This window comes from Esox lucius, chromosome 19, assembly GCF_011004845.1.
Source record: "Esox lucius isolate fEsoLuc1 chromosome 19, fEsoLuc1.pri, whole genome shotgun sequence".
Taxonomy (NCBI): Eukaryota; Metazoa; Chordata; class Actinopteri; order Esociformes; family Esocidae; genus Esox; species Esox lucius.
In genome coordinates this window covers 27,306,761-27,320,020 of record NC_047587.1, presented here as the reverse complement: position 1 = coordinate 27,320,020, position 13,260 = coordinate 27,306,761, and the positions used below count along the sequence as shown (strand labels likewise).

The 13,260-nt window shown below is 40.8% G+C and overlaps 1 protein-coding gene across 2 annotated transcripts in view; it reads right to left on the bottom strand.

Moving 5' to 3' along the window:
- cdh13 (cadherin 13, H-cadherin (heart)) overlaps nt 1–13,260 on the bottom strand; it is a 433,392-nt gene that overhangs the window by 40,110 nt on the left and 380,022 nt on the right. For both annotated transcript variants that reach the window (XM_020056601.2, XM_010894024.3), the window contains one exon: nt 3,369–3,511. In XM_020056601.2, coding sequence (XP_019912160.1) covers nt 3,369–3,511 — 143 coding nt within the window. The remainder of the gene's footprint in view (nt 1–3,368; nt 3,512–13,260) is intronic.

The window sequence follows — 13,260 nt, the reverse complement described above, 5'->3', positions numbered from 1 at the left end:
ATATATATATATATATATATATATATATATATATATATATATTTAAAGTCTCTGTGAGCTCACTGGCTGTAGGTGCGGACATACTGAGTGTGGAATTATTAGCATACATCATCATGCAAGCTTCTTGTTAAACTCAAGCTACAAGTGGGTTGGCTTTGTTTTGCTCATTTGAAATTGTGAGTGCATTTGTGTGCATGCCTGTGCAATGCCCATTACGGACAACATGTTAGGATGGGTGGCTTTATGAAAATGTATAGTAAAAGTGAATTTACAAATGTACATATCATTTATTTAGTAATTATTGTCTTCCAACACTCCGCAAGCTCTGCAAACTAGTCTGGCAAAGGAGACACAGTGGTGCTGATTACAATCCATGGGAATTAACGAGTATCTGTTAGATTTGTTGATTAGAGCCACAAAAATTGTAAGTGCAAGTCAGAAAAAGAATTACAGGACAAAAACAAATTTGGGAAAATGTAAAACCAAATTCATAGGACCCTCTTTAGATTGGACAAAATAATGGAAACACCTAACAATACATTCATATCAATGATCAAAATAGGACATTGATCCCTCCTGGAGGGCTGTTATATCAGTGCTGAACTGTGTGTAATTGGATATTGCACCATTCTTTCAGGGATGAACAAGGTGACTTAAAATTTTCCCACAAAGGTTGAATGATTTTCAGATGTGGTGATTGCATAGCCAACTGAAGGCTGGTGCACCTGGTCCTGTAAAATGGCCTTATATTCCTTGGCCGTTACACCACCAAGCAGAACAATCATCAGACCCAATGACTCCCACTAGATGGCTGCCCATAACATTACGGATGCCCCACCATGTTTATCATATAACTTTTTTACATTGCTCGGGTACCCAGGTATTGTGCTCTGACCATAGACTGTAAAAAAAAATGGACGACGCCCTTTCGCTCTTTTCCATTGGTGAAAACTGAAGCCGCCAGTGTCCCGATACGGCGCTGACATCTTGGACTTGCGTCTGCGCAGATAGCGATCTTGGGACCAGTTCTGCGCAGTAGTTCTGTGCAGTAGCGAGCAGGAAGTAAAGCCGTAAAGCCGCGAAATCAACAAATCAACGGCCCCACCCCTGTGCCCCGCCCTCACTCTCCCTTGCAGAATGTGCATACCGTAATCAATCGCAAGTCCAAGTACAGTACAACCTTTGCTTGTTAAACCTAGACGATATGTTATAGCCTAACTTACATCATGTTTAACCTTAATTTAGAATAGGCCTAATACAAAAATAATTGGTAACTTCTAGCTAACGACCACCTGCTAGCTATTAACATGGCTATTAACGAGGCTTGTTGTCTTTTAGCTAACGTTAGCTAGCCCATGACATTTATTTACTAATTAAATAGCTTATACATTTAATTTACTGAAAAAAATTCAAAGAGCGATTGGAAATGCCAGATCGGTTAGCACAATGTACTGCAGAACAACCCATTATGTCCGTGTGAAATTATATCAATTATAGAAATGTAGACATTAAATGTAAAGCTCCAATTTCCTCAGTCCTCCGAAGATCGCGAAAAAAGCCTGATGGTGCTTCAGTGGCTCCTCGGCTCAGATAGCTGTCAATCACAGCTGTGAATCACGACGTCACACCACCGTTTTTAGAGCATTAAATAACTAAAATCAACTTATTTTAAAAACAAACTCTTGAATTTACATTAGGGTGATACAAACTACAGTAAATGACAGAAACCAGCTTCGGAAAAAAGATATTTGAAGGGTAATTTAATTGTTTAGTTGGTCTTACGTCCCATTGAATAACATGGGGAGGGCGGGGTTTATGACCTATACTGGGACCACTCACCAGGGGGCGATCGAGACGTTTTGGCTTCACTTTTCAGGGCTTGTGCGGCACGCTTGGCTCTGACACAAAGTTTTGAGTCTTTGTGCGTTTGGCCTTGTAAACAAGCGGTTTCCGAATGGCAGCCCTGCCATAAATTCCAGCTTTGTGAAGGTGATGACGTAGAGCACAGGTGTCAAACCGGTTCCACAAAGGGCCGAGTGTCTGCAGGTTTTTGGTTTTTCCTATAAATTGGTTCCTAGTTCATACCTACACAACCAGGTGAGGGTAGAAACTAACCAATCAGTGACCTAATTAACCAATCAAGTACAAGGAGAGAGCAAAAACCTGCAGACACTCGGCCCTCCGTGGAACCGGTTTGACACCTCTGACGTAGAGTTTTTGTTGAGACTGGGGCACAGTGGAGCTGATTCAATTCCGCGGTCATCTTTGTGGACTGTCCTGTTAAGCGTCCGTATATCCCTGTTGGCCAACTTCTACCTACGACCACTGTTCCTCTTTGCCGATGCAAACCCACGTTCGAAACGTGTTTTTGGAGTCTTTGAAACCATTAAAGGTATACCACAAAGTGTTATTGTGCACATAGATCTATTTGCGTGTGTCTAGATATTCTAGATACTCCTTGTAAAAACCTCCCAATATCCCAGCCTCCCTCCTTCCCGAATCAAACTGGTAGTTGGACTGAGAATTTGAGAGTGGACACAGAGCTCCAGTCTGGGTTAACAGTGATGGTGACACATTATTAGATATCTCTGTGTGCAGCTAAGATCCTAACTGAGTGTGGTCGGGCCATGGGCTCGCCCCCAGCCTTGCAGTCCCAGAGGAACATTATTGGACCAGAGAGGAAATACTGGGTTTCCCTTACTCCTACATCCGTCTATCTGCAGCTGCAGCCCACAGTGCTGTTCTCTTCCACAGCCCCATTAATAGAATCTAACAATCTCTGCTAATGGATCCGTCAGAAGTTCCTTGATTGGAGTCCTCCTGGTAGAAAGGACATGGCCCTGTCCACTGTTTCTCTCTCCCTCTTTTCCTCTATTTCCTCTCTCCCTCCCTCCCCCAAAAAGACTAAAGTGCTGTGAGAATGTGCCTCTCAAAGCCACAGTACATGACAGAGAGAGAAGGGCAACTCATTGTCTTGAGGTTAATTAAAGCTGGGCTGTGCCAGGTAAGACAAATGACTGTTCTACTCGCTGACTATCCTGGATGTCAAAACTTGAAGAGGGAGAGTAAAACCACGGTTTTACAGCACTTAGTGGACATGGATGGGGATCTAATAATGCATACTGCTCATTTTACATCAATGATTTCCATGGGTTCCAGACTAATCCTTTGAATAATAATTTATTGTGCTGCCTAAATGAAAGTCAACGACATTTTCAATTTTGAAAGTATCATTTAAGGATTAGGAATGACGCGTCTTGCAATATTCCTTATAACACATTATTTCCAGACGCTAAATGGACATCCCTACTCCATTTATATGAGGACTATTTTCCCATTAAAAGACACTTAGAGAATTGCTCACTTACCATTATCTGTGGCCATGAAGATGGCGGTGTATTTGTTGTCGTGAACATAAACTGACTCGCGGTCCAGATTGGCTGATGTGTTGACCGTGCCTCTGACTGGGTTCACACTGAGCCAATTAGCTGGATCTCTCAGGACCGCAAACCTGAACAGGGAAAACATGAATGATCAGAATATATTCACAATACCGTGACACAAATCATTTTTGTTGGTTGAAGCGGTTGTTGAGTAAGTACGACGGATCAACTTGGGTAACTTCTCACAGAATAATGACCTTGTTTGGGTTTGTTTGGAAAGTGGCACCAGTATGAAACCTCCAGGACCCTGTTAATGTGATCCTGGAAGCCTCGTACTGGAATGTGCGTTGTGATCGGATGTGGAATAAAACCATGTTCATGTCACCCTATTCAATACCCATCCCCTATGGATGCACAGAGGGACTAAACACACACACCACACACTTTTGACATCCCTCTTTCCACTTTGAGTTTACCAATAAAGACCCCACGTTGACGCAGATGAATGCAGGGATGCACAAGGCCACACTACACCCAATAGCTTGTCTTGGAAACAGAGCTCCACTGCTAAGAGAGCAAGACAAAGGCTTGGGAAATGGTTTAGTAATCAACCTCCACCACAAGAGGATTTTGCAAACCCATTATCTGTGGCCATGAAGATGGCAGTGTATTTGTTGTCGTGAACATTAAGCTGACTCACTCACAAGGATGAAACCCACCCAACAAAATACTGCATTTAAAATGCATGCAACTGTGAAACCGCTGATATGACCAGATATTGTAGTGGTGCACAGTACACACTGACACCTTCAAGACAACAGACAAAATTACTGACAGATGTGAAGATAGAGCAAGAAAGTATAGACATACATGGAGGGACAGCAAAAAACTACAGACACGCTTGGAGGGAAAACAAGAAACTACAAACATGCTTGGAGAGAGAACAAGAAAGTACAGACACACATGGAGAGATACTGTAGCAAGAAACTACAGATACAAGTGGAGAGAGCAAGAAAGTACAGACACAAACTAACGACTAACGTAAACACATTTCACAAACATTTCCTGTTTTTAGACCTCCATCCACATCTGGCATCATACAACAACCAAAGTTTCACATAGCCACTGTATGGGTGGGGCAATAGGGACCAACATTTGATAATACTATGCTTCATTTTAAAACTACAGACACGCTTGGAGGGAAAACAAGAAACTACAAACATGCTTGGAGAGAGAACAAGAAAGTACGGACACACATGGAGAGATACTGTAGCAAGAAACTACAGACACAAGAGGAGAGACAACAAGAAACTTCAGACAACCGTAGATAAAGAGCAAGAAACTACAGATACACGTGGAGAGAGCAAGAAAGTACAGACACAAACTAACGACTAACGTAAACACATTTCACACACATTTCACACACATTTCCTGTTTTTAGACCTCCATCCACATATGGCATCATACAACAACCAAAGTTTCACATAGCCACTGTATGGGTGGGGCAATAGGGGCCAACATATGATAATACTATGCTTCATTTTAATGGTCCTTTGTGTTTCATTATAGTTTTTGACTGTTTCATCAACCTTCAACCAAACGTCTTTTTTCAACAGTTATCAATATCTGCATTTCCTATATTCATTTATCTGTTTATGACCAAGTATTTTCATCCATTGATTCAGTGTCCGTACTTTCATTCACACCAAGGATGATTTCATGTGTGCACCCAAAGCCCCATGTTTGCAACAAAGCTCTCCACTGATTGGAGTCTCTGTTACAGGTGGAAACAACAAACATGCTTCCAGTTAATCATTATTTTGTATCACTATTTGTTATTCCATTAATGACATTAACTAGGCAATCATTGAAATGCTGTTATGTAAGGTCAGGGTTGAGCGGATGATTTCCAAAATGTCATCTGTTGCTGATCACCTCTAATACCCAGTAATATTTGTATTGTGTCATTCTAAACACTACACCAGAGAGCATCATTTAGCCACCGAAGATCAATAGCCTCAAAACAATTGCTGTGGATTAAATTTGATCACAGGCCATGTCAGGAGGGGCATAATTTGGACAGCACAAACAAATTATAAAGTGGTTTGTTGCATTGTGGTCATAATCCATACAAGGGGATTTGACTTTTAGACTAATGGGTAAACTAGCAATGGCAATTAATCCTGTTTTAAATGGGAACTGCCATCTATGGATACAATATGGATTTATGGATTATATTTCTACACTTGGTTTCTATCAGTTTGCCTTTTGCACATTTCTATGTACAATAGCTGATGAAACACAGTTTAAAAAGAGAAAGCTAATCTGTAGAGGCTAACATACATTTAAATTTTTTTAAATGGACTAACAATATTAGCAAGAGTGCATCGGCCAACGCTATCAAGTACGCTAAGCTTCCTCTTCATCACACAGTCAGGCCAGTGGAACATTTATTGAATAGCCTATGTGGCCTATAATGCAGCTTGTCACTAATGTGTGTATCATTTGCATTGGCTTTTATTTTTTATTCAAGATTAAATCATCTTAGTTTTCTTTCATTTGCGTGTTTTATAAAATTGATCTGACAATACCGTCTGTCGTAACTAAATTACATAGGACATCAATCCGTTAGAAAAACAGTTTCTCCCATGTGTGCAAATTATAACACCTCTGCTTAATTGCACAGAACAAATTACATTAGGCTATTCATCAGATAGGCCTACTTCATGTATTTATTACAAAGAGGATTTATTTTGACCCTAGAAACTCTAAACATCTTCCTGTAGCCATGAGCAGCGGATACTGTTTTTCCTGTTGCACAATCATAATGCACTTTTCTTACTTGCTACTGGGAACACGCTCACAAATTACAGTGAGTGAAAGGACACTGCTACAAAGTACCAAGCAGTAACTGATAGAGTCTGGGCTGATTAGATTCCCATAACGTGTAATCTGTAACTACCCGAACCTAAAGGTGAAGCATGAATCCAAACCAGTCTTTGCTTCATTTACGATACTGCAAGTCTCTCTAGATAAGCGCATCTGGTAAATTACTTCAATTTAAATGCCTGGTAGGTCTGTGTATTTAAAGATGAAATATTGTATCTGGAGTGTATTCAAGTTGTAAGTGGACATGTTGTCGAGCTTCTTAAACAGTGGGGCAGATGGAGCACGGTATTTAGTGGGCTGGCTAGTCTGGACCATTTCTTTTGGATGATGTGTAAGAAGATGATGTATAGGTAGGATGAATATGTGCTGGCCAGATGAGATATGAGAAAATTAAGTTGTAAAATAAAGTAGGAAGCAAGCCTGACGAACAAAACCACCAATCTTTCTTATGATACCAATAGACTTCATCACTTTATTGGAAACCGACTGAATGTGATTTTTACAGCATACATTTTCAACTAAAACTCCTTAGGAAAGTAATTGATGAGATCATTTATTTATTTATTTTAGAAGGACAGAGAATGCCACAGGATAATTGCCGGACTGCTTAAGTGGAGCCAGCTAAGAAGAGCAAATGTCATTGACTGACTGACTGTCTACCCCTGGTTAAATAGCGTGGTGGTTAGAGAAGCAGACTTGTGAACTATAGGTCCCGAGTTTGTCTCTCCTTGCAGGCGAAGCGAATATAGATGGAAACTTTGCTGGCTTAATATCTACATTATAGTAAGTCCGAAATAAAACAGTTCACGGTTATAATGCGACTGTTTCTGGTGGATTTTCAAAGTACGCATCAGTGCATGCGTTTTAGGTCAGGATAGACAAACACATTTGATGGCTTAAAAACATAGTTATGTTATAGTAAGCCTTAATTGAAACTATATAAGGTTACATTGCGACTGTGTTAAGCATGGAATAGTTCATCTTCAGTCTCGCTAGCAAGGGCTAAATTCTTATGATTATTCCTAGGAAGTTAGTAGATACTAGTAAGCCTGTTACTGGCCAATAAGTTGTTAAAACAGTCAGTGGCAAAAGCAACACAGTCATTAGACGCTAGGGTGGAGGTTAACGTACAGTTTTTTCCAATTGCTAAGACACAATTTTGCAAACTAGGCTGGTTTTATCAAAATATTTAACACAATTCACAAAACCACACACCCAAACTACTAAATACCTCATATATCCTGCAAAATGAAGCACTGCAACCAATAAAAATTGCACGAAATGGCATACACTTCATTCATATTACCAGATTTTTGTCTAAACAACTAGACACTGTTGGGCATAATGAAAAGCACTCATCTTTAGTATGCTTTGCCATAATACTTGTCACGCCCTGATGTGTTTCACCTGTTGTTTTGTCCCCGCCCCTCACCAGGTGTTCCCGGTTCCCTATTAGCCCTGTGTATTTAAACCCTGTTCTCTGTTCGGCAGTTGCCAGATCGTCTTGTCCCGTACAGTCGTTTCCAGCGTTCTATGTGGGCATCATCCAGTCTACCTGTCCTTCCATTCCCCGGTTACGACCCTTGCCTCTTTTTCGAATAACGAGCCTGCCTGCCCTCCCCTGTACCTTCGACCATCTGACCGCCCGACAACGAACACTGCCTGTCCCCCACCACGAGCCTGCCCACTGCCTGGTTGTTCAATAAATACTTTGGACCGCCCTCCTCTGCCTCTGTGTCCGCATTTGGGTCCCCACTTGTTCATCGTTGTGTCTATACTAAAATAGAAAAAGAAAATTGCAGATAAAATGTGCAGAAAAAATATATAGAAAAAAAAGTCCAGCCTCTCGCATTGTCAGCCCATGGTTGATGACATGATCAACTAAGGTTGCTCTGATTTAATTTAAAAGTTGTCGTCTTCTTTGGCCATGAACTCCTCTACCAGCTCTACCCCTGCCTCTCACTCTTCCTCCCCACTCATTCTCACCCTCCCTCTTCCTCTTCCTCTCTCTGCAACGTCTTCCATTGTTGGATTAAAAGAAAAGGTGGACCTGTGGTCTTTTCATAGTGCTTACTTCCTGATTGTAGTGGTAACAATTAACCATTGAGTGGTAACAATTAACCAATAGATTTTGGCCAGTGATTTGAAATGGCAAACATGTGACTTTATGGCAGATTGTTGTGTCTTATGCAGAGAACCGTGTTCAGTGCATTTAAAAAGTGTCATTTTGAAATGCAAAATGTGTGTAAAGCAGAAAAGGTGTTTAGATGTTTTGGAGACTGAGTGTCCGTTTAAATAATTGTGCTGTACATGTCATTTTAGTGTGTTAGCAATTGGAGTCTAGCGACTGCTGAAACATGTAATGCCCTGATGTAGTGGTTAAAGACAGAGCATCTCATGTGGAAGACCTAAGTTTGAATCTATTGAGAGCAATGACATTTATTAATTATTTCTGGTAGATTCCACGATTCTCTCGTCTTTTCACTTGGAAAAGTTAGTTATCGTCGCCTTTATTGATAGTTACTGTATAAATGTCATTCACGAATGAAAGATAAAAGTACATTGTTTTGCCATGAAAGAAAAAAAATATGTTCTTATGCCATGAAATGAAATAGCTTTGGCAGACTTGCTAGCAATTGCTCAATTCTTATGACAATTCCAGCAAGTTAGAATATACCGGTAAAGCCTATTACTGACTAATTTGTTGTTAAAACAGCCAGTGGCAAAGTGCATACATAGACACTATTTGTGGTGGATGTAAACTTAATGAGAAACGTTAGTCAGTTTACGTGTATCAATATCATTAACGAATGGCCAATTAACTATTACAACGGCCAGTGGCAAAAGAGGATTTGTTCAGGATGTACAGATGCCGGGTGTCAGTATAGACAAGAGGCTATACTGACAAAATGCAAATGTACAGCTCTGTGGTGTAGCTGTTAACAACACAGCCTTTCATGTGGGCCGCCTGGGTTTCAATCTCAAGATGGCAACTCCATCTATTGCGGGCCGGCTGAATTAGGCTTGCCTGGTTTCTGGTTTATCCCAGGAAGATGACTTCCCTTTTCATTAACACAATTATGGTTTTATGTTCGCTAGATAGCCATCAACAAGTCTCTGAAATATGGCAATGCATCTAACACAATATATATGCAGCCCAGATGACATATTGATTGGTTTGGCTGTTTATTCTGTGTTCTGTAGTTATGGAAAGGCCCCATCAGCTTTAACCCCATTTGAAACTAAAGTCTGTTCCTTGTTCCAGCGTCGGCAGTTGGAGGTGACACTGCTTCAAACCGGCCAGTGTGCTCGTAGTTAGTATGAAAATGTCAGATCCTAATGGAGTTATAGTACCGATATACAACTCAATGCCGATAGGTGGCGTTAAGTGGCACAGGGCACCTTTAAATGAAGTAATCCAAAATATAACCAGTTGTTGAAGACTTGAGCTGTTCTCTATCATGAAACAATTAGTACATTCTTGATTGCAATACTGTAATTTCTGCCTGACCCGCCTGTCTGGCCTGTCTCTCTGTCTGCCTGTCAATCCTGTCTGTCTTGTTGTCCTTCCCTGCCGTATCTATCTGTCTTTCCAGCTGGATCAGGCAGACAGCACAAAAACAGAGTTGTCACATCAGTGTTAGTCGCTGTATGCTTATCAAATACAATATGTACAGTGTTTCTCCAAAGTACTTACCCTTGTTGGACTTTCTTGTTTTACAGAATTAAATCAGAGTGAGTTTAATAAGGACTTTTTGCAACAGATCAACACAAGGTTGAAGTGAAAACATAGAATGTGTTATAGTTTTTGATTAATTAAAAAAAATTAATTAATTTCAAGTATTTGCCCCCTTTACAATGATACATCTGAATTAGCAGTGGTACAGCCAATTGTCTTTAGACGTCACGTAGTTAGTTGAATGCAATCCACCTGTGAGCAATTAAGGTGTTTCACATGATAGGTTAAATACACCTGTGAGGTCTGGGAGGTCACAGTTGGTTAGTACAATTCCTTACAAAATGACATTATGAAGAAACATTCAAATTAAATCTGGTATAAAGTTCTGCAAATGCACCAATGAGGTGTTGGGAGACAGTGGGCATACTGCAACAATAGGTGGTTCAGAAAAGTGACCTTTATGGGAGAGTGGCAAAAAGAAAGCCATTGTTGAAACACATTTCAGTTTAGAGCATTTTGACTTCAGCACTAAGTGCTATGTTTGGCGGAAGCCTAACATGGCACATCATCCTGAGATCACCATCCCTGCCATGGAGCATGGTGGTGGCAGCATTATGCTGTGGGGATGCTTCTCTGTGTCAAGGGCCTGGAAAGCTTATGAAGATAGATTGCAAAATGGATGCAGGGAAATCATTGAAGAAAACCTACTGAAGTCTGCCAGAAACCTGGGATGTGGGAGAAGATTCATCCTCCAGCAGGACAATGACCCAAAACTAACAGCCAAAGCCACACTGGAGTGGCTTAAAAACATAAAAGGTTCAATGTCCTGGAATGGCCCAGTCAAATCATGGACCTCAGTCCAATTGAGAATATGTGAAAAGAGTTGAAAATTGCAGTTCACCAAAGGTCCCCATCCAACTTGACAGAGCTAGACAAATCTTGCAAAGAAGAAGGGGCCAAACTTGCTGCCCAGGTGTGCAGAACTAGTCTCAAGGCTGTAATTGCAATCAATTAAGAAATAATCACTAAAGGCGGCGACTTATGCAATCACTGTTTTTCTGTGTTTTAGATTTTGATTTCAGGTTGTAACACAGTAAAATGTGGAAAAGTCCAAAGGGAGTTAATACTTTTGAGAACCACCGTATATCAGAATCACTCTATGAAACGGGAGCCTCTTGCATAAATACAGCATAAACACACTCAAACTCTATTAGTGACAACATTTTTAGAGATGCTTATTCCATTTGTTTCAGCAATTTCCACCTCAGCTTCTAGATACAAGGATAAGGGGAACTGAAAAACACTTAGTAGTTGAAATGCTTAACAGGAGCTTTCTTTCACCACGCTCCTGCTCTAGATGTACAGTAAGCGACAGCCACACATAATATTACTGGATGTTGTAACTTTCTAGTCTGTATGTGCCTGGCATTAAGAGCAGCCCTGTGAGAAGAGGTTTCAGCACTTGAGCATCTGAGCTCCATGGTAATCCTAAATGAGGCCGCGCAGCGTGTACAAACACAGGGACACTCCATTAGCCTTCTTTTAAGGTCATTAAAGGGACGTTAAAAACACATTATGCAAATTAAGTTAATGTCTTTACTACAGGGTGCATGTTGATCGGTAACATAAGAAAATGTCTGCAAATAATCACTTAAATCTGCATTTAGACAATATTCCATATTTATCTTTTACTGTCATTCCTCCTCCTTTTGTCTTGTGCACAACACACACAAACACTCTAAACGGGTACATCAAAGTTCATTACTGTAAACCTTACCCTAAACCTAAACCCTAAGGCCAACCCCAATTCCCTCCCTAAACTCAGTAACAAGCAGCCTAAGCCTGAAACTCAAGCCAAAACATCACCTTTTTCTAAATGGGGATAGGAGACAATGTACTCCATAAGCTGCCTTTTTCCCATTTACCCAGAGTTTGGGGAAGTTTTTGTTCCCATTTATGTAGTATAACCTGTTCAGATGCATATACACACTCACACATACACCCATATACACACACAAAAAAAGACTGGAGCCAAGAATTGCCTTTACTTTCTGCTTGCGCTGTAAAATGTCCAATAGCAAGGTGATTTGCCCACATTATCTCTGCTTGAGTGGCAGTATTTCTTTCCGTGCTGTAAGGCAAATCCTGGCCTGACCCTACTCTACTGAGAAAACTTTCAGCTTTTCTCTGACAGTTCAAGCCTACCAGGGGAAACCTTATGTGACTGAGACATTCTAGAAGACAGGACAGAATGTTATAGCCACAAAGATACTATACTGTACCTGTCTGAGAGGATGTTAAGATAATGCAGCAGTACTTTTAAAAGAAGTAATTTGCTTTCCCACAAAGTTCACAGAGGGACACAAGGAGAAAGAGAGATCTAATTGGTACCAATGTTTTACTGACCGTTTGAATGTTTTTAGAAAGCTTACATGAAGTGGTTCATTCTGAATCCGATTCGAAAAACTGTTGTTGGACTTAGATTATTTACTACATCCAGGAATGTAAATAAACTGTAGAGAATAGGACAATACAGCTGTACCTACAGATGTGGTCAAACATATTGTTTTTAAAACTGGTTGAATGTATGTTCCTCGCCTTTAGGCACCTGCAGCTTAGCACAGATGACAGAATTTACACAGCAAATGAGAATCCATGGCTTTTTAATATATATAGAGAATTGTGGGTAAGAAGAAAACTGAATCATGCAAAACATGACTGCACGTGTACAGAATGCAGTGGAAAGTGTTGAATTTATGTCCGTACGTCTGCTTTAAGTTGTTGATTGGCTACACTAGTGTATGCATGAGTCTCTAACATCTGTTGGAGAGCCGCATGGGGCCCTTGTTCATTAGTGCCTCATGTGACAGAAGTAATGTTGTAAATGTCCCCAGCAGCTGGAGGGAAACGCTGACTCCTACTCTACATGAAATCCCATCAGACAGGCCCCAGTGCTATCTTCTCTGCGCGCCTCTTAATCCGGCCCTCCTGCTAGATGGGCAGAGCTTAGGGACAGTAATCACTGCAAACCCCCAACCGCTTAGGGAGCAATACATGGATCCATATCTAACACGCAAGCCACAGATCTTAAGTAAAAATGCAGAAATAGGCACTAATTTATCTTGTGTTTTTTTACGCTGTGTCAACAAAGTGTATTTCCAGAGGTTTGCAGCATATTGATTCCCCCTCTGTGCCAGCTAGGGTGGACCAGCTAGGCCTGGGGGATGTTGCCTGCACCAGGTAGAAGAAATGTCGGTGAGAATATGCTGCAGGCCCCCTCTCTGATTTACTGTAGGGTTATAGTAGGTG